The sequence below is a fragment of the Sorex fumeus genome, unplaced genomic scaffold (assembly GCF_029834395.1).
Source record: "Sorex fumeus unplaced genomic scaffold, SorFum_2.1 ptg000007l, whole genome shotgun sequence".
Classification (NCBI taxonomy): Eukaryota; Metazoa; Chordata; class Mammalia; order Eulipotyphla; family Soricidae; genus Sorex; species Sorex fumeus.
The window spans coordinates 38,204,704-38,225,356 of NW_026606064.1; the positions used below are offsets into that span (position 1 = coordinate 38,204,704).

Sequence of the window (20,653 nt, forward strand, 5' to 3'; positions counted from 1 at the left end):
CCCCTGTGTATTTTCTTTCTTTCTTTCTTTCTTTCTTTCTTTCTTTCTTTCTTTCTTTCTTTCCTTCCTTCCTTCCTTCCTTCTTTCTTTCTTTCTTTCTTTCTTTCTTTCTTTTTGCCTTTTTTGGGTCACACCTGGAGATGTTCAGGGCTTACTCCTAGCTCTGCACTCAGAAATTACTCCTGGCGTGCTCGGGAACCTTAGGGGATGCTGAGGATCAAACCTGGATCAGTGGTGACCACGACCACGGCCATCCTGTTGTTCGTCGATTGCCTCGAGCAGGCCCCAGTAACGTCTCTTTCGTCCTAGCCCTGAGATTTTTTAAAAAGTGCCATATTAAAGGCTCTTTCAGGGTTAGGAAAATGAGACCCATCATTGTTACTGGCATTTGGCATATTGGGTACACCACGGGGAGTTTGCCAGACTCCACCGTGTGGGCAGGTTATATTCGGTAACCTGCCATTTTGTCCAAAGTAAGAATGAGTGGATCAGTTGCATGCAAGGCAAATGCCCTACCCACTGCATCTAGCTCCTAAGTTAGCTCTGAAGACAAAGGTAAAAGGAAGAGGCTTCTATTTGCTGGCACCCCCGGGTGCCAGGCCTGAGGGGGACCTTGGATTCTGGAGCCTCAAGTGCAATGGCTGTCTGGAGTGTGGCCTCCCAGAGGCGTGGTGACCCCAGCTGAGGCAGAGACGCCTCTGACCGCATCCAGACCCAGTCCCTGTGCTTATCTTCTCCCTTCAACAACCCTGCGAGGTCAGCTCTATTATTACCACCAACCTTTCTTCATTAAGAGCAGATTAAGGTAACAGAGGGGTGTGGCGTGGACCAGGTTACCTGGGTGCAACCCACAAGGCAGCCCTCCCAGCCCCACTGTGGACTCAGAGACCCCCCCCCCCACACACACACACACACTCCACCCGACTTGCTACATTCAGTGGCGCTGGCTCTGCCAGGCAGCCCTGCCCACAATGGTGTGGATTTGAGCTGCTGGCACCTCGCTCCTCCCCACAAGTGAAGAATAAGAATGTGCTGTCCAGGGCTGGTTATGTCCTCTTGTGTCCGACAGACACCACCACCCAGGCCTTCAGCGGGATCATGCCTGACATTTCACCATTTGAAGTTCATCTCTGGCTATTCTTAGTTATTGGCACATGGAGCTAAGGAGTTTATCAGTGCTCGTGGGGACCTGATGAGTGAGGCAAAGAGGACTTTGAAGCCCCTGGTCAGAGGGAGAAGCGCAGGGAAGATGTGTCACTGGGCAGGGTGGGAGGAGGAACCACAGGGAGGCTGTGGACACGGGTGACTTATGTCCTGACTCATAAGGTCACCTCAGGCTGGGCAGGGTAGATAAGCCATAATGAACTTTAGCTTTCATTATTATTCTTTTTTTAACTCATTGACTCTGTGGCATCGTCAGTGGCTCACACTTGCCTGTGACTTAACACCAGTTGCAGCACCAGCCGTAATGGGAGCCCCACCCCGCGGGGCTCAACACACCTGCCTGTGGGGTCAACTTGACAGGCCAGTGCTCGGGCCAGGGGTCGTGGAGCTCATCAGCGCTCCACCCAGCTGTGCCCCAGAGACCAGGCAGTGCCAGGGACCGAACTCAGGGCCTCACACTTACCAAGCCTGTGCTTGACCCTTTTGAGCCATGTTCCCACTCCATCCAGCTCCCTTTATTCTGAGGTCTAACTTCCTCTTCGCTCTCATCAAATCCCTGGAGTGTCCTGGAAGGCAAAGCTGTGCCCCGTTGAGCCGAACACACTCAGCATTTTCAATCTTGTGCAGAGAATGTGTACAGACCTCCTCTGGGGGTCTTGAAGTCCAGCAGGGAAGCTGGCTCGGACCTGGGAATTCACATCAGGGGTTCAGGCTGAGTACTCACCACTATGACCCAAGCAGGCCAAGAAGTGCCCACACTCATCACCAGTTCAGCCCCCAAACGTCCTCCCCTAGCCACCCCAGGCCAGCCACTGACAGCTGAGCAGATCCATCCCACCAGGTTCACCCACCCTGTTTGCAAACCCCCCCTTTGGCCACCTTTGAATCTATCCCCCCTCGCCGGGTATTCAGGGAAATAGAGGCCAAGGTGGGGGTGACTCCTCCAGGCGTTCCCCCAGTGCTAACAGAGCTGCCGTTTCTGCAGCAGCACGTACTAGAGCCAAGTCTGCCAACAGCGGGGGAGCCTCAAAGATTGCCCCCCTCCCCACATGGAATGGGCAGCGTTTTCTGCATCTCTCTGGCACAGCTTCCCACAGCTGGTCCCCTGGCTGCGCGTGCCTCACCTCCACATCTGGAAGCTGGAGCTCAGGCTGCGTTTCCAGAACAGCCCCTCTGGGTCTGTGCAGGGCTTGGGAGCTTGTTTTCATCCTCTTCCAGCCAATTCCCAAGACAGACTTGGATAAGGATCTATTTCCTGAGCTGAAAACCCTTTTCTTCTCCCGGCCCTTCAGTGACCCCTTCTTGGTTCCCTGGGGCCCCGGCTGGGGCCCCGGCTAGCCATGCCTCTGTGAGAACTAGGGGGAGACTCAGCCCCCCTCCCACCCTGGGAAAGGCAGGTGGGGCTGGGGTAGGCGGAGGCAGAGAGCAGGGACCACACCCGCCGGCCTTAATAGGACCGAAACTGCGAATGACAAGATGTTGGCTGGGCCAGGTACTGAACAAGTAGTGCAACCATTTCTGCATAAGGACAAAACTGGAGAGGGAGACTGCGGTGTGTCCATGAAGGAAAACAAGCCAGACTTAAGGAACAAGCCTGAGGGGAACAAGGCGGGAGGAGGCAGAACCCGGGTGTAGGACCAGCAGGGCCATCCCAGGAGCTTGTTGTCATTAGCCACTGTGCTCTGCGGCTTCCAGTGGAGGAGAGGAGAGGATTTCAGGAGCACCAGGAAGAAGTTCCCAGTGGTCCAAGATTGCAGCCCTGCCTCTGGTTCATTGAGCCACTGCTGCAGGGTGAGCCAGCCAATGCCTACCTCTCTAACTCTGCATGGGGGACTTCCTGTCCTTAGGAAGAGTCCAGACTTCTCAGTCTGCCATTCAGAGCCCTACATCACCTGGTCCCCGACATCCTCTCCATCCCAGGCTCTTGCCAGTCATTGCATTAATCTCAACCACCTGAAGCTTTTCAGTATCCTGGGCTTGCCATGCACTTCTTGGTCTTTGTATAGCTTCTTGGTTTTTGTTTTTGTTTTTTGGGGTTTTTTTTTTTTGGCTTTTAGCTTTTTGGCTTTTGGGCTCACACCCAGCAATGGCAATGCTCAAGGGTGACTCCTGGCTCTGCACTCAGGAATTACTCCTGGCAGTGCTCAGGGAACTCTGTGGGATGCTAGGGGATGAACCCAGGTCGGCAACATGCAAAGCAAATGCCAAACCTGCTATATTGTCACTCAGGCCTGTTGATCTCTGTACATTTTCAATTTCCCCATCCAACTTATGGCTCATGAACCGCTGTCTATCCTCCAAGTCCCAGGTCCATTGTAGAAACAGAACACTAGGCCTGGCATAAAAATAGTGCTCAGCTGAATTTTAGTTTTCTGCTTTGGGTTATGAGGGGCAATATCCCAACTCAAGATGACCATTCAAGTGAAAAGGCAGGAGTCCTGGATGTCGGATCTGGCTGTATCCAGAGGCTCAACCAAGTAAGCTAGGAATCTGTTCTGATCATCTGTGATTGTCAGAGATAAAGAAAGGAAAGGAAGAGAGACAGACAGAATCAGAGAGTCTAAGAAGTTGGCTCAGAGGTGATGGGAGGGAAACTGGGGACACTGACTGGTGCTGGGAAATGCACATTGGTGGAGGCATGGGTATTGGAATACTGTAGGACTGAAACCAAATTATGAACAGCTTTGTACAGATCTATCTCACAGTGATTCAATAGCAATAACAAAATTTAAAAAAAAAGTAAACTCACACAAGTGTGAGGAAAGTTCAGCACAGGCCAGCAGGCCCCAGACCTGGGGAAGTCAGAGTGAGAGTCGCCTCTTCCTCAGGAGACTTTTAGCTTTTTTCTGTTGAGGTCTTGGACTGGATGAGGCCTAATCACAGAATGGAGGAACAGCTTTTTTTTTATTCTACGTTGGCTCACTATCAAAAAACTACCTTCATAGGTCAAGATGTATTAGATCCAATGGGTTTGACCAAATATCTGAGTCTCATGGCATCACCTAGCTGGCACAGAAGCTCCCCTCCCCCCAACCACCACCACCGTCTCCTGGCTCTGCCCTACTCTGGAAGCTTCATTGCTGAGAGGCCTTTCCTGTGGTGCCAAGACCACCTCCAGTACCCAAAGCCAATACTGGCAGGCAGCGGAAGCCCAGAGGGAAGCATATGCCTCCTTTCAACAGTTTCAGATAATCTCGAGGATTCGCTCAGATTCCTTGGACTAGGGGGTGAGGCCAGGAAAGTGCCTTGACTGGCTGAGACACGCTGAGCCCAGGTTCGATCGCTGGCACCACATGGTCCCCTGAGCACCGCCAGAGCCCATGGCGGGAGTAGCCCCTGAACGACACCAAGTATGGCCCCAAAAGAAAACTTCAAATCTCAAACAAGCCTAGAATGAAGGTGAGAGAGCCAGGAAGCAGCAAACCAACACCGTGTGGTTGGCTGAGGCCACATAGTTTGCCTTGTCGGGGTGGAAAGAACAAGGAACAAAGCACAGCGCTCAGGAGCCCTCAGCATCGGGGGCTGCTGATGCCGCCCTGTTCTCACCTCCTGTTTGACTATTCCAACACTGCAGCCACTGGGACTGTACAACACTGGAGTTTGGGGGACTACTAACTTGTTCCACTTAGCATCTTGTCTTCAGACCTCATCCGTGTGTGAGAATGTCCCTCCTGTCTAGGCCAAGTACTGCTCTGCTGCGTGGATATGCCACACCTTACCTACCCTGCCTCTGTCCATGGACACAGGGCAGCAAGGCGCGGAGGAGGGGGGTGCTGCCACCGTCAGCTGCAGTGAAAAAGGATGCTGTGAACATGGTGTGCATGGAGCTCAGCAAGACCTGAGCTCCATGCACTTCATGTTCACAGCATCCGTTTTACTCTCTTGTGTGGGGCAGAGAAATAGCTGCAATTGCTTGGATATTCTTTATTCAGAGATTTGCACCATATCATAACTGTGTTTAATCTCTCTTCCTTCCCCTCCCTCGCCTCTCCTCCCCTCCCTTCCCTTCTTCCATTCCCTTCCTCCCTTCCCTTCTCCTTTCCCCTCCCCTCCCCTCCACACCCCTTCTCTTCTCTTCCCATCCCTTCCCTTCATCCCTCCCTCCCTCCCTCCTTCCTTCCTTCTTTCCTTCCTTCCTTCCTTCCTTCCTTCCTTCCTTCCTTCCTTCTTTCCTCCTTCCTTCCTTCCTTCTTTCCCTACCCACCATACTATCTCCCCAGCCCCTGATAGATACATCATAGGTACACATGATCACTGACCAAATTCTTCATCAATTCTTTCATTCATTCATTCATTTAAGAGATACTCATTGAGCCTTGGCACCTCTTCTGGGCCAGAACCAATGCTCCTCGACTCTGCCTCAGCCCTCCATCAGCTCCCAGCCCAGAGGGAGAGACTTGGAAGGGGTCAGCAAGATGGGGATTGAGAGAGAGCGCAGTGACAGGGACCATACAAAAGTCTGGGAGACAGAGAGGCCTGCATTCAGGGGCTATCCTTAGGGGAGGGCAGGGAAGGTTTCTTTGGGGAAATGACATTTGTACCCCGTATTGAAAACGGAGGTTCAGGCAGTCTATGGGTGTAGCCCCACAGAGGGGTCATGGGCTCTGGGAACTCTTTATTAGCGCAACTGTTCCACACAGGGCTCACACCACAAGGCCTCTCCACTGTGGGCTGCCAATGTAGTCAATCTGGAGGGACGAACTCTGTGGGAAGAGGTCCTCAGCTGGAAATCCCTGGGGATGAGCACTGCAGGGCGAGCACCCTTCCCCTCACCCCACTCACACACCCAAGACTTGTCTCGGTGTCCTTTCTGCCATGGAGACTTTACCAGTTCACTCACTGCATCTGGGCGTTTTCTCTGCAGCTTCCCTCCCTTCACACGGTCTACAAAGGGAACCCTCCCAACCCAGCTTCCCTTTCCCCAGCCAGTATCCACCCTCCCCAGGGCCAGCTTTCTCCATATAGCTTCTAAAGAGCTCCCTCTCTGAGCCCAATCAACTCCCCATCTGACCCTGCCTTTTTATAGTAGATTTGTGCTATTCTGCATTTTTTTTTTTGCTTCTTAGGTCACACCCAGCGATGCAACAGGGGCTACTCCTGGCTCTGCACTCAGGAATTACTCCTGACGGTGCTCGGGGATGCTGGGAATTAAACCTGGGTTGGCCACATGCAGGGCAAATGCCCTACTCGCTGTGCTATCACTCCAGTCCCTATTCTACATTTTTATGCAATTGTTTGGGGGGGGAGAGAAGCCACACCTAGCAAGTGCTCAGGGCTTACTCCAGTCTGCACTCGGGGAGCACTCTTGGTGGGGCTCAAGGGGGAACATATGGGATGCCAGAGTTTTGAACCTGGGTCAGCCACGTGCAAGGCAAGCACCCCATGGAATTTGGGGCATCATAGTTTAACTCCTCTATATGTGTGTAGAATTCATCAGCTGCCCCCAAAGATTCAGGGCCACCCCATCACCCAAAGACCGCTTTGCCCCTCCTGCCTTGCCAACCATTTACTTTAGCAACCACTTATTTTATTGGCGAATGTGCTGTGGTTTGCAATATTGTTAATGAAAATTTTCCCTAAGCCTAGGAGAGAGTTTTGGGGTTTTTGCCAATTTTTTTTGTACTCAGATTCAATTTTTTTTTGTACTCAGATTCTCCCTGTGGTGTACCCAATATGCCAAATACCAGTAACAATGATGGGTCTCATTCTCCTAAAGAGCCTTGAATATAATCTCAGGGCTAGGATGAAGGAGACGTTACTGGGGCCTGCTCAAGGCAATCGACGATTAACAGGATGATTTGTGATTGATTTGTGACTCAGATTGATGCAAAATAACTGAAGAGAGGACAACGGTCCCAGAAAATTCAATAATTTCTCTATCACTCCAACCCCAAATCAGAAAAGGACACAAAATTAGTAATCCAAAGACAGACAGCTATCTCTGATTGAATATGTATGCAAAAGTACGAAGCAAAATCTTGGTAAACCAATTCCAGCAAAACATCAGGAGATCCATACATCATGACCAAGTGGGACTCGGGCCAAGGGATACAAGAATGAGGGTGAACATACACTAATTAATTTGTGTGATACACCACAGTCACTAAAAGAAATGCAAAAATCACTTGAGCATGACAATAGATGCTGGAAAAGCCTTCAACAAGAATCAGCTTCCATTAGTGATAAAGAGGCAGGATAAATTGGGAATAAAAGGAACATACCTCAGCATAATGAAGGTTTAAATAGAAAAAAAACATAAACATGTACTTTTTTTCAGGTTCCTACAAACAGGAACAATTTATTTTCTCCTCTTATTCCTTATCGGGTACAACGAGGTGCCGAGCATGTATCGAAGTGGCATGTATTGGACATAACAATGTGGCACAACAGTGTGGCATGTATCAAGCCACCAGGAGGATTTGCTAAGACAGATAGCTAAACTGTATTCCTTACGTTTCAGGTTGAGTAGGTCTGGGGTAAGCCAGAGAAATTATATTTCTAAGAGATTCCTGGTGGTGCTCGGAGGACCAAATGGGATGCTGGGCATCGAACCCGAGTCAGCCGCGTGCCAGGCAAACGCCCTCCCCACTGTGCTATCGCCCCAGCACAGCGGTAGGGCATTTGCCTTGCACGCAGCCAACATGGCCGACCCGAGTTCGATTCCTCCGCCCCTCTCGGAGAGCCCGGCAAGCTACCGAGATTATCTCGCCCGCACGGCAGAGCCTGGCAAGCTCCCCGTGCATATCCGATATGCCAAACACAGTAACAACAAAGTCTCCAATGGAGACGTTACTGGGTCCGCTCGAGCAAATCGATGATCAACGGGAGGGCCTTTTACTTTCACGGCAGAGCCTGGCAAGCTCCCCGTGACGTATTCGATATGCCAAACACAGTAACAACAAAGTCTCCAATGGAGACGTTACTGGGCCCACTCGAGCAAATCGATGAACAACGGGAGAGCCTTTACCTTTACCTTAAGAGATTCCTGGCACTGTGAGTGCTCTGAGACCGAACTTTGAGATCCAATGCTTGTGAAGCAGCCGGTCCCAAGCCCTCCAGTCTCCAGGTGAGCATTTCACTGATGGTGGGAGCCTGGGCAGCTCTCACGGCCACCTGGGGTCTCAGCTTCCTAAAGACACAAAAGCCTTCTTTGCATGTCATGGGAAACCAATTGGCACCATTAATTTCCTACTAGCTGACTGGGCAGTTTCTACAGCTCTGGGTCTCAGCACTCATTAACTGAGTGAGTTCATTTCCCCATTCTGGGAGAAGGCACATGTCCTGCCCCACATAGAGTTAGGACCCCTTTTTCAATAGTCTGAAGAGCACGTATGGCACACTGGAGACCCAGGTTTGATCCTTGACTCTGCACAGTTCGCTGAGAACTGCCAGGAGAGACCCTTAAGCATATAGCCAGGAATTGCCCTTGAGCATCACTGGGTGTGACACCCTTCCCCCCGCCCACCTCAAAGAAATGCGAGCACACACACACACACACACACACACACACACACACACACACACAAATAAGGAAGATCACAATGAATGATGTGGGAGTTCTGAGGCTTAAGGAAGGACAGAGCATCCCACTGTTCTCCCCATTGATTCGGCAACAGAATTGCATTCGATTTCTCCAGCACCAGTGGAAAAGGCAAAGTTTCCTTGCACACCAAAGGGTCATGAAACAAGACTTCTAAACAAGACTTCCAAGCCCCCCTCCACACACAATGAATTAAGTGATGGTCTTGCAAAGGCACACTGGCTCACCAACAAGCTTCATATTAAGCATATACACACCCATTTGAATTTCTAATGTGCTTCTGGCAGTTAAAAATATTTATGGGGAGGGGGTGGCAGAGCTATAGAACAGCGGGTAGGGTGTTTGCCTTGCATGTGGTCAACCCGGGTTCAATCCCCGGCATCTCTCCTGAGCACTGACTGGAGTAGTTCCTGAGTGCAGAATCAGGAGTAACCCCTGAGCATTGCTGGGGGTGACCAAAAAAAGTAAAAATATCTCTGGGGGAATGGATAGATAGTGTAAGGACTCGGGCTTTTATGTGCCTTATATGTGGTGACAATAATTCGATTTCTGGCACTATATGGTCCCCTGGACACTCCCAGGTGTCATTTTTGAGCATGGAGTCAGGAATAGCCCCTGAGCATCACTGGGTATGACCCAAACCCTCACCTTCTAATTAATAATAATACTAAAACACTAAAATATCAGATAGGCTGGACATGTAATGAGGTTTGGAGATGACCACTGGACTAAAGCTGTTACCAACTGGATTCCACGGAACGTCAAAAGATCACGTGGGTGCCCACCTACGAGATGGTCAGACTTCTTCGTCAAGACCCTGAACAATCGGTTTGAGGCTCTTCATGTTCCTAGACCGAGCAGATGCCATTGGGCTACACTAGCACACGACAGGGACGAATGGAGACGTTACTGGCGCCTGCTTGAGCAAATCGATGAGTAACAAGATTTCAAGTGATCAAGTGACTAAAATAAAGCTAAAACAGGGAGAAATCCATTGTAGGGAGTGGGAGATGGGGAGTTCTAAATGTTTGCTATGAGTACTGCAGATGATATCATTTTGACTTTCCCACGGAATTTGGCAAGGCTCCATATGCAATCTTGGCTGGGGAGCTGGTGCTTCTGAAGCCTGCCTGAAAGGAAGAATTTGGCCTCAAAAGGGCCTCAAGGTATAGCAATCAAACCGGGCAGATGAGGCTGCCTTCTGGATCAGGTGACTGTAAGGACAGTGGTCCTGGATCCAAACTGAAATGCTCGGGAACTTCCTTTAATTTAGATTTCAGGGGTGGGGGGTGTTGAAAGGGAGGGGCACTGAGTCCTTGGGAGAGGGAGGTGGGTACGGTACTGATGGATATAGTATTGAGATTTATATGGGAAACCATCATTGTATATGGGAAATTTTCATTAACAATATTGCAAACCACAGCACATTAGCATTAAAATAAAATATTAAAATAAAATATTTATTTTATTATAAATATAATAATTTTTAAAAAGAAAATGTTATTGTATCAAAAATAGTTTCAAAACTGATTAAAATCACTATTTAGGGGTTGGAGTGAGAGTACAGCAGGTAGGATGTTTGCCTTGCACGTGGCCGACCGGGCTTGATTCCCAGCATCCCATATGGTCCTCCGAGCACTGCAAGGAGTAACTCCTGAGTGCAAAGCCAGGAGTAACCCCTGTGCATCACCAGGTGTGACCCAAAAAACAAAACAAAAAAACCACCATATAGTCAAATAAATTTTGATCAATAAAGTAATACTTTTATAATTTCTATCTTAATATAATAATTTCTATGTTAGGCTCTCATCCCACCAATTTGACAGAAAGCAGTAATATCAGCTCTCCTCCACTTCCCCATTAGGGGGACCAAGAGCATAGGGCTGAGGTATCATCCATCTTGTTCCTGTACCCATGCAGTGATGGGTGACAGACTCAGAGGTTCCTCCTGAGTCTGTCCATCTGGGCTGGGAAAAGGGGCGCATTCCTCTAAACAATCTTAGAGTGAATTTTCTGGTGCAATCTACTTTTTCCCTTTCCCCCCTCCAACGGAAAGGAGATAATGGAAATGCTTCCATTTCCATTCCCAGGAAAGGGGAAATGATTTCTCTCCCAGTTTCAAGCCAATGGGTTTTGTCTGTAACACTCTTATAATGGTTCTCCAGTCCTTTAAGCCTCACGATGGACATGGGCTTTGCAACACCCATCACCTTCTTTCCACCTGCCACAGCCTGGCAGCCAGTGATGAGGAAGAGGAGGTGTGGGGGGGAGTAGAGACCCCTTCCCAGCACTCTTTAGATCCCCAGGGTTAGAGCTGCAGAGTGCCCAATCTGTTTATTTTATCTGTTTACCAGCCCTCAACAGATTTGGGTTACTGAAAGGGTTGGTTGTCGGGCTTATTGTGTCATCATCATCATCATCATCATCATCATCATCATCATCATCATCACCATCATCCTGATTGGGCCCTCTGTCAGGACCACTGACACCCCTGGGTCAGAGAGGACATGACTCAGCTGGAGGGCGCTTGCCTTAAGTAATATGTGCGGCCCCAAGTTCCATTTCCAGCTTTGCCAAAAACAAAACAAAACAAAACATATCTTTCAACCCAAAGAAACAGGATACAAAGGTTTGAACAACTTCAGAGCTGGAAGAATTTTTTTTTTGATTTATTGAATCAATACTATGCAGCTGTTAGAAAAAATGAAGTCATGAAAATTGCTTATAAGTGGATGGACATGGAGAGTATCATGCTGAGTGAAGTGAGTCAGGAGGAGAGGACAGACATAGAAGGACTGCACTCATTTGTGGGATATAAAATAACAGTATGAGACGAACACCCAAGGACAGTAGAGACAAGGGCCAAGAGGATTGCTCCACAATTAGAAGCCTGCCTCAAGTGCCAGGAGGAGAGGACATTTGGGATAGAGAAGGGACTATCATAACAATGATGGTTAGAGGGTTCATTCTGGAGGGATTAATTTGGAGAGCAGTCTTCCCACCAGCTCTCCCCACTTCCTCACATCGAGAGGGCATGGCCTTCCTTGGCCACACCTACCCAGTAGCCCAATGAGATGCAGGTGCCTGAAATCCAGCCGGGATTTTTCCTTCTGGTCTGAGGACAGCTGCAGGTTCTCAGAGAAACACCTAAACTCGGAGGCCCCTGGGTCTTCCAGTCCAAGGCGTGGTGGGAAGGGGAGAAAGGAGTTTCCTGCTTTGCCAGTGATTGGAAAGCCTGCGCACCAGCCCTTCTCCAGAGAGACAACGTCTGTGTTTCTGCTGTAGGTATCAATGTTTCACATAGCATAGATGTGCCTGAACATCTTTTCATGTCATTGTGTGTAAACCTACTTGAGTCTGTGATTTAATCAGTCCTCTAATGATAGGCATTTAGGACGTTTCCAAGAGTACAGTCCAGCAGAAGCAGTTGCACTAGAGAGACCTGTAGGGAAGGTCTAGAGATGCCCAATACCGTCTCGTCTTGGCTGATGTGCCCTCAATAGTCTGTTTGGTCTAGGTCAGCTTGAGCTGAGCACAGCTTTTTCTTGACTACAAATGATCCAGAAGAGGCAGGAATGTGGAGTCTGCTGCAGGCAGTGATGAGGAAGGGGAAGATCACTAGATAATCCTCATTGATCTTCAGTTCACAGCTGGTCCCTGAATCAGGAACTAACAGCGGAGCCCTAAGACTTCTTACAACCAAGAGGATAGAGAGCCAAAGTGGGCTCTGCGCCCAGATGTGTTCCTGACTCATCACCTGGGAACCTCCACTCAGCCCCCTGCATACTGTTTGGGAGGCCCCTTCACAAAAGCAGGAATAAGTAGCCCAAAGGGGCCCTGCATGTGAACCCCTGTATGATGCCTCTAGGTATAGGGATCCCCGAAATCTTGTATGGTCCCCTGCGCCCGTCAGGAGTCACTCCTGAGTGCAAGAGCCAGAAGTAAGCCCTGAGCACAGGTAAGAGTGGTCCCTAAACAAAAACAAACAAACAAACAAAAACCAGGCCAGAGCTGCAGAAAAAGCACACGTAGTAGAGCACATGCCTACTACCCTGGACCTCAAGCACCCCATGATACCTCCCCCCGAATCCCAGGAGTATGACCTTGGTGCCTGTGGGAGCAACACTATTCTCCCCACTTCCAGGACCTACCTGCTGGCAGACAATCAAAGCGGGTGGCCTTACTCCCCCACCCTCTGCCCATATACCACTGGGTGTGGCCCCTGAAATAAATGTAAAATAAATCATGTGAATACACTCTATTTTTACTTAAAAAGAAAACCAGCATTGCTGAAAGTGTGGAAAACAGATGGCAACTACAAAACACAAAACGGCAACACTGTAAAGATTAAGAAAACACTTGGAATAACAACAAAATGAGATTCTTATCTTTCTGAACTTTAGTTGTCTTTATTTCCCTTTTTTTTTTTTAAGAGAAAGGGAATGTAATAAGAACAAGTGCCACTCGGGCTGGAAATATAGTACACACACAATGACCTTGCACACCATTGTTGACCTGGGTTCAATCCCTGGAACCCCGTATGGTTCCCTGAGCCCACCAAAAGTGATTCCTATGTAGAGCCAGGAGTAAACCTTGAGCATCGCTGTGGGTGGCCCCCAAACAAACAAAACTAGTGCTGGGTAGTTAATATACATTGCAGGTGGTTTCCAAGCTAAGCTCGACCTGAAGACTTGAATATGGCTCTGACCATAGGAAACACGCGATTTCTTTCCCGCTTTTCACTGACATTGAGTCAAGCTTTTCTCATTGGCTGCAGAGACACCATGAGCAATGTCAGCAGACACACTCACCCGGGTTAATCGACTCCTGTTGCTGGGGCTGGACACTCACTGCCAAGTTCTTGCTAAGTTGGCCGAGGTTGCCATTTCAGGGAGATCCCCGAAGTCACAGCCTTGTCTAGACACTAAGCTCCTGCCCTCTCCAGACAACTCAGCACACCTCAACCCTCCTCTGCCATGGTGCCCGCTTCTGTTCTACCTCTCCAAGGCCAGAGGCAGCATGGACGCCTGACCTGGCTGTGCCCTGGAAGTGTTTGAGCTCCAACACAGCCTCGAAACAGTACCAAGAAACTGAAAAGCGATGAAAAGATCTTCCCTTGCTACCCACCTCTCACCCCAAAACACATATAGTGCTCCATACTCCTAATTCAGGAAATCCTTCTAAAGTCTATCTCTATGTCCACTTCTCTTTCTTCATAACACATAAACTTTCTTGGCCATGGACCAGTGCTAATCTCTGCAGACCTGTAGGATGGGCAAGGCATTATCTTGACAGTTTCTCCAGGCCCTAGAACTCCAGCTGACATTCTCTCTTTCCACTAACTCCTTCCTTCACTCTCCCTAAGTGCACTCCCATGAGTGCCTCGTTTTCAGTCTTGGACCGGGACCATTGTACCCAGTCACTTGCCAGTGCTCCTTGACATTAATAGGCATAGATGCAAGTGCAAAGGCTTGGGGAGGAGGGGAGGAGCCACGGTCAAGGTAATGCAAGGCATGGCCTCCCTGTATTGCCCCTGGCAAGGAGACCTGGTTCCAGGGCACCTTCATGTAACCTCCCTCAGTTTCATCACTCGGAAAATGGGCATGATTATTAATAAACAGCAGTGCTGGGAGACCCTGTATTGTGAAAGGCAACCAAGTCATGCATCTGGGACCACTTTTGGTTTCGTGTGGGGGCCACACCTAGCAGCGCTCAGGGTTTATTCCTGGCTCTGTGCTCAGGGATCACTCCTGGAGTGCCGGTGGGGAGGGGATGAGGGGGATCGAACCAAAGCTGCATGCCAGTCAATGCATGCACCCCCTGTACTATCTCGCAGGCCCCTGGAACAATCTTTAAATACATCCCAAGCAGCACCCCAGTTCCTTACAAATGGGCAGGGGGTGGGGGGCAGAGGAACTCCACAATATTGCCACCAAGAGCCCGGACTCTACATTCCCCCGGGCAGGACACTCTAAGCGTGGTCGACAGCGCCCACTCGGGACCCACGCGCACCTTCCTCCTCGCCTTTCCGCCCAGCCCCGTCCCACCCAAAGTGGGGCGCGCCCACCCACCCCCGCTTCCCCAGCGCAGGCGCGCCGCGGGCCCCTAGCCGCGCGTCCCCGGGCAGGTGGAGCGCGGCGGGGCGGGCCCGGGCGGGTCGGGTGGGGGCGGGGGCCTGCGGGCCGGGCCGGGCCGCCGCGTCGGGGACGGAGGGACAGAGGCACCGCGCCGCGCCGAGCCCGCGGCCCCCGCGCCCGCGCCGCCATGCCCCTGGCCTTCTGCGGCAGCGAGAACCATTCGGCCGCCTACCGGGTGGACCAGGGCGTCCTCAACAACGGCTGCTTCGTGGACGCGCTCAACGTGGTGCCGCACGTCTTCCTGCTCTTCATCACCTTCCCCATCCTCTTCATCGGTGAGCCGGGGCGCGGGGCGGGCGCGGCGGGAGGAGGCGCACCGGGTCCCCTGGCGGCCCGCCACCCGCCTCCCGGGCTCTGCTGGCGGTGCGTTCTGCTCGCGGCACCCCGCACCCGCTTCCAATCCCCACCCCCGACTCTCCGGGAACCCGCGCCCCTCCCCAACGCAGCGGACCCACCTGGCCCCCCGCCCCCCGCCCCAGCGCAAGTTTTGCCCGCGGCGGGAACGAGCTGGGATGCAGAAAGGGAAAGCTGGGGCGTCTGTGCGCACTGTCCCCGCGGTGGCGCTGCATAGGGCCACCCCTCCCCCCCAAGGCACCCTCCAGGTCGACCGCTCCACTCCGGGGCCCAGGGAGGAGAAAGCACCCCGCTTTCGGCGAGGCCTGGAGGGAGGCCCCGTGCACCCCCGTGCTTCCTCCCGTCCCGCCCCTCACTGCCCCGAGCAGAGCCTCTGACATGTGGGGGACTCCTGCCCCCTCCAAGCCCAAACTTGGAAACGCATCCCCCCACCCCCCTTCCGCTGCCGCCCCAGCGGCGCGTCTCCAGAACGCAACTTCCCAGGCTGGGGACTGTGCACCAACTCCCGGGTGCAGCCTCGCTGGCGGCCCCCAGCGCCGGTGCTTGGAAACCGGCGGCAGTTTGCAAGTGTGGGACCCCGCTGTCTCTGGGACCATCCGGGAGGCCCCTGCACCCGGCGCTCCCCCCATACATCTCTCTTCAAGATCTGGAATATCCCGAGATGGGGCTCACCGTCCCCAGCGTGAAGTGTCTGTCTATCCCTTGCCTCCCCGCAAATGTGTTGATTCACTCTGAGAGAAAAAAAAAAAAATTTAAAGGCAAGCCTGAAAAATTCATCTGTAGCTTTGGGGGAAGAAAGGAAATTTTGTCACGACTTTTAAAAGAGGAGGATGATGCAAAGGCAAAGTTGCTAGTGTCTGACGAAGACAATGAGAAATGTGGAAGAAAGCAGTGGCAACATATGCTCAAATGGGATGGGGGGAAAAAAAACATCTCCTCTACACTTCTGTTCTCAGCCAAATGGTTTTGTTATTTGATGAGTTGTCACACAAGAGGTCAGCCTGGGGGGTCGCTGCCTCTCAAGTGGGCAGATGAGTCGATGCTTCATGCACATTTAGTTCTAGGGCCAGACATGTGCGCGGTGCAGGTGTGCCAGTGAGGCCCTACTGTGGACCTACCCAGTGCCCGAGCATTCTCCTGGGCTTCACGCACCCCTCATCCCCGCGAGCCAGGCTTCCCGACTCCTCCCGTCTCCCCTTGCAGGATGGGGCAGTCAGAGCTCCAAAGTGCACATCCACCACAGCACCTGGCTCCACTTCCCCGGGCACAACCTCCGCTGGATCCTCACCTTCATCCTGCTCTTCGTCCTGGTGTGTGAGATCTCGGAGGGCATCCTGTCTGATGGGTGAGTGATACTCGGAGAGCTTCCGGGGCCCTCCACAGCACTCAGGGAGACCTCCCCCCCCCTTCACCCGCCTTCCACACGCCAGAACTGTGGTACCGATAATGCAACCGCTAAGAAATCAACATATAATAAATCGACTGTGGGCTGAAGAAACCCAGTGTCTCCTGCGTGCTAGCTTCGCTATGCAAAGGGCTAAGTACCGGAAGGACCTAGGCTGGCCCTCAGCAGGGGATACCAATGTATATGACCCACCATAGAAATAGCCCAAGAGCCCCCGAGGTGCTCCAGCCCATGGTAGTTAGGAAAATTCAGAATCCCTCTGATCCAGGGCCTGAAGATGACTCAGAGAACCAGAGCTCAGGCTTTGCAATGTGCAAGTCCCGAATTCAGTTCCTGACACCATGTGATCCCCCATGCCCCAGCAGGTGAGGTGACCCAGATGGTCCCTGAGCACTGCTTAGGAGTCCCCTCCCCTCCAAGTAACCAAGGAGAAAGCAGTCAAAAATTACACCTAGACAACTTTTCCTGGTTCCCAGTTGTTTATTTATTCCCAGATTCTCAGCCTGGCTTCACAAACCAACCCCTCACCCCCTCTGCCAGCCTTACTCTCCACTTCTCCCCCATCCACACCCCTCTCTGCTCTGTCATGGCACTGACACATGGTATTTAGCGTCTGAAAGGCCGTAGAGTTGGAATCTGAAGGTTAATGTATCTATGTCGTCACAGAATCGGGCGCACTGCAGAGCCCCACGGTTAGTGAGCTCTGCAGAGGAAAGGGGGAGCACGGAGACCTCACAAGAGGGCAGAGGAGGCCGGGGCAGGTGGACTGCATGGTGGTGGTGGTGGGGGTGGGGGTGGGGTGGCTCCGGAGCTGGGCTGGAAGGATCTGACAATGGAGGAGCTGCAGGGGTGGGGAGAGAGAGCGCAAAGGCATCACCCACTAAAGTAGGTGTGGGAGGAGCACTGTGATGGAGTGGGGACCCAGAGGAAGGATGAAGCTGAGGCCTGGAAAGCAGGCGCAGAAGGGCCCTAGGAGGGTTTTTCCCCCCCAGAGTGGCCTGGAATTCCATTTATTTTACATTTGCTTCGTTTTTGGGGGGGGGGTCACACCCAGCTGATGCTCAGGGGTTTCTCCTGGCTCTGCACTCAGGAATCACTCCTGGAGGTGCTTGGGGGACCATATGGGATGCTGAGAATCGAACCCGGGTCGGCCGCATGCAAGGCAAACACCTTAACAGCTATGCTATTGCTCCAGCCCCTTTTAATTAATTTTTTTACAGTGTGTTCATGATTGGATTTTAGTCATACAGTATTCCGACACCCATCCCTCCACTGTACATTTCCCACTACTAAGGTCCCCAGGTTTTTTCCCATCACTCCCTAACCACCATCCCCTGCCCACCTCTATGGCAGGCATTTTTCTTCTCTTCCTAGGAGGCTTCTAAGGCCAGGTTGAGGGCATAGGCTTTGTCAGAGTTTAGTACAGTGAAGGGAAGTGATGTCGCCAGCATGGTTCTCAGGGAGAGCTGATAGTGGTCTGAAGGAAGGGGTGTGTGCCAGCATATGGGGGCACAGCACCATCTCACCCAGGAAGCACAGAAGAATTGTGCTGGCCCTGTCCCCAGCGTGGAGGCCTGAGACGGCCTGAGACTCCTCAGACTGTGCTCTGCCCAGCCCCGCAGCCGCTCCCGACTGCCCACACACCACCCCGACCTTCCTACCCGCAGTGACCCTGTTTCGGGTAGTCAACTCTGGATCTCTGCTTGCCGTGGGGCTCCCCCTGGCTGCCGATGCCCCCACACAGCCACAATGCCAGCAGGTGATCAGGTTGTCTCCCCTCCCCTCACCACAACCCAAACCAGCAGGACTGCCAACGGAAGAGTTGTGGGAGCTGACCCAGTGGGGTGTACTCACGTCCAAACACCCGTATTACTCAGGGAGCCAGGGAGGAAGGTGCCCCTGCCCAGAGGGAATGTACAGGTCTCCCTTGGTGCTCCATGCCAGCCAGGGGGCTTTGTACCCATCACATAGCCTTTCTGAGCTTCACTCTTTCCCTTTTTTGGGGGGGGGGTCAAACCTGGCGATGCACAGGGGTCACTCCTGGCTCATGCACTCAGGAATTACTCCTGGCAGTGCTCGGGGGACCATATGGGATGCTGGGAATCGAACATAGCCGCATGCAAGGCAAACGCGCTACCCGCTGTGCTATCGCTCCAGCCTCTGAGCTTCACTCTTTCTACCTGTGCAAAGGCTGTGAGCATTCTGCCTGGCTAAGCTGTGGTGGCCACAGGGGCCCTGGGGGATGACCTGAGTGCAGTTAGCCTCCCGGGCACCGAGTGCCATTACCCTGTGTTGACAGCGTGCCCTGACCCTGGGAGATGGCAGAGAATTGGGTCTGTGGGTGCCTGGCACCTGGTCTTCGCTGGCTTCCTCTGGGCAGGGAAACAGGAAGGAGGGGACTGAGAAGGGGGCAGACAGGAGGAGAAGCACAGACCCTGCTGCCCGTGGCCCCTCAGTTCACCAGGGCATGGGGTCGCAGACCTGTCTGGACCGCTAGGGGGCAGGGACCCCTGGGGAAGGGGTGGAAGCCATGGTCACCGAACTGGAGTCCAGTTTAGGGCAAACCTCCTCAAGTGATTCATGCACGCATCTGGAGAATCTCCTCTAGTGCTCTGTGTTTTCTTCCTGTATCACTGTATCACTGTCATCCTGTTGTTCATCGATTTACCCGAGTGGGTGCCAGTAACGTCTCCATTCATCCCAGCCCTGAGATTTTATCAGCCTCTCTCTCCTTACTCATCTTTCCCAACCATTGGTGGCTTTTTCAGGGTCATGGGAATGAGACGTGTTATTGTTACTGTTTTTGGCATATTGAATATGCCATGGGGAGCTTGCCAGGCTTTGTTGTGCGTGTGTGATACTCTCAGTAGCTTGCTGGGCTCTCTGAGATATATATATGTATATATTTATTTATATTATTTATATTGCACATATATATATTTTCCTCTATGATTTGTTGCCTACTGTCACCGGTATGTGCAAAGCTTCAAATTTGTTTCTGCTCTTCTCTGAATTCACATCCAGCAAGACAGTGTCTTTAGTGAGGAAAAAAAGAAACACTTTTAACAATGTAACTAGGATGTGTTTCCCCCTTCCCCCCAAACACACATGGGAAAACTCTAAGTCTAAAACTTGTACCTACTTTCTTAGCTAATTCCATGTATATGATTCAATTGAAGAGCTAAAATCTATCAAGTCACATCATAAAACATTTATTTCAGTTACGGCCATCATTTTAGTTAATTTTATATAATATTAGTCATTTCTGTCTTCTGTGAAAAAAGTGAATTTAATTAAACTTATATGATTTTAGATGTCTTTGTGCAAGAAGGCTGGAGAGATAGCTTAAGTCATTTGCCTTTTATGGGGCTATGAACCTAACCTATGCTTTGAATCCTAGCACTATATTATGGTCTTCTAAGCACCTCCAGCTGTGCATCCTGAGCACAGAGCAGTAGTATCAAAAATTTTTGAGAGAGTATAGAGATATTCAACATTATTTCACAGAGTTCAGAGGCACGGGTTTGGTCTTGGAGATTTCCAGTGTTTCCAGCAGTGTCTGGTTGACTTCCTATTCCTCCCTCCCTTTTTTTTTTTTTTTGCTACAAATATCCAATCATTGAGTCCTAAAGAACATCTACATTTGAGGTTTCATTTAACGAGAAATATGAGGTGGTTTTTTCTTGTTGGTTTGGCAGCTCATTGATAGCGTGGGGAACCCTCCTCCCTGCATCCTAACACTGTCCTCTGTGTACCCACCAAGTCCTTCCTCATCATCATAGGATGGCTGCCCTACTCCAGGTGTCACTTTGGAAACCACTGGCGAATGCAAAGGGACGTGGTTGTGTCCTTCCTTGGCTCCCTCCTGTAGAAAGCAAACCCCACGCTCCTGAGCTGGGCAGCAGAGTACAGGGGATGTGACTTCATGCCGTTAGCCTCTCTCTTCCTCGGGCAAAAGATCATCCCCTGTAGACTTCGTGTTAGCTTGAATTGGACCAACCACTGACCAAGGCGTGTAGAATTGCTTGACTGTGTGATCCAATCACTGTCTCT

The 20,653-nt window shown here is 51.4% G+C and overlaps 1 protein-coding gene across 2 annotated transcripts in view; it reads left to right on the forward strand.

Annotated features, from left to right (window-relative positions):
- The first annotated feature begins 14,856 nt into the window (after window positions 1–14,856).
- ABCC8 (ATP binding cassette subfamily C member 8) overlaps window positions 14,857–20,653 on the forward strand; it is an 84,574-nt gene continuing 78,777 nt past the window's right edge. For both annotated transcript variants that reach the window (XM_056130876.1, XM_056130884.1), the window contains exons 1-2: window positions 14,857–15,116; window positions 16,399–16,540. In XM_056130876.1, the coding sequence (XP_055986851.1) occupies window positions 14,969–15,116; window positions 16,399–16,540 (290 nt within the window). In that variant the 5' untranslated portion in view covers window positions 14,857–14,968. The remainder of the gene's footprint in view (window positions 15,117–16,398; window positions 16,541–20,653) is intronic.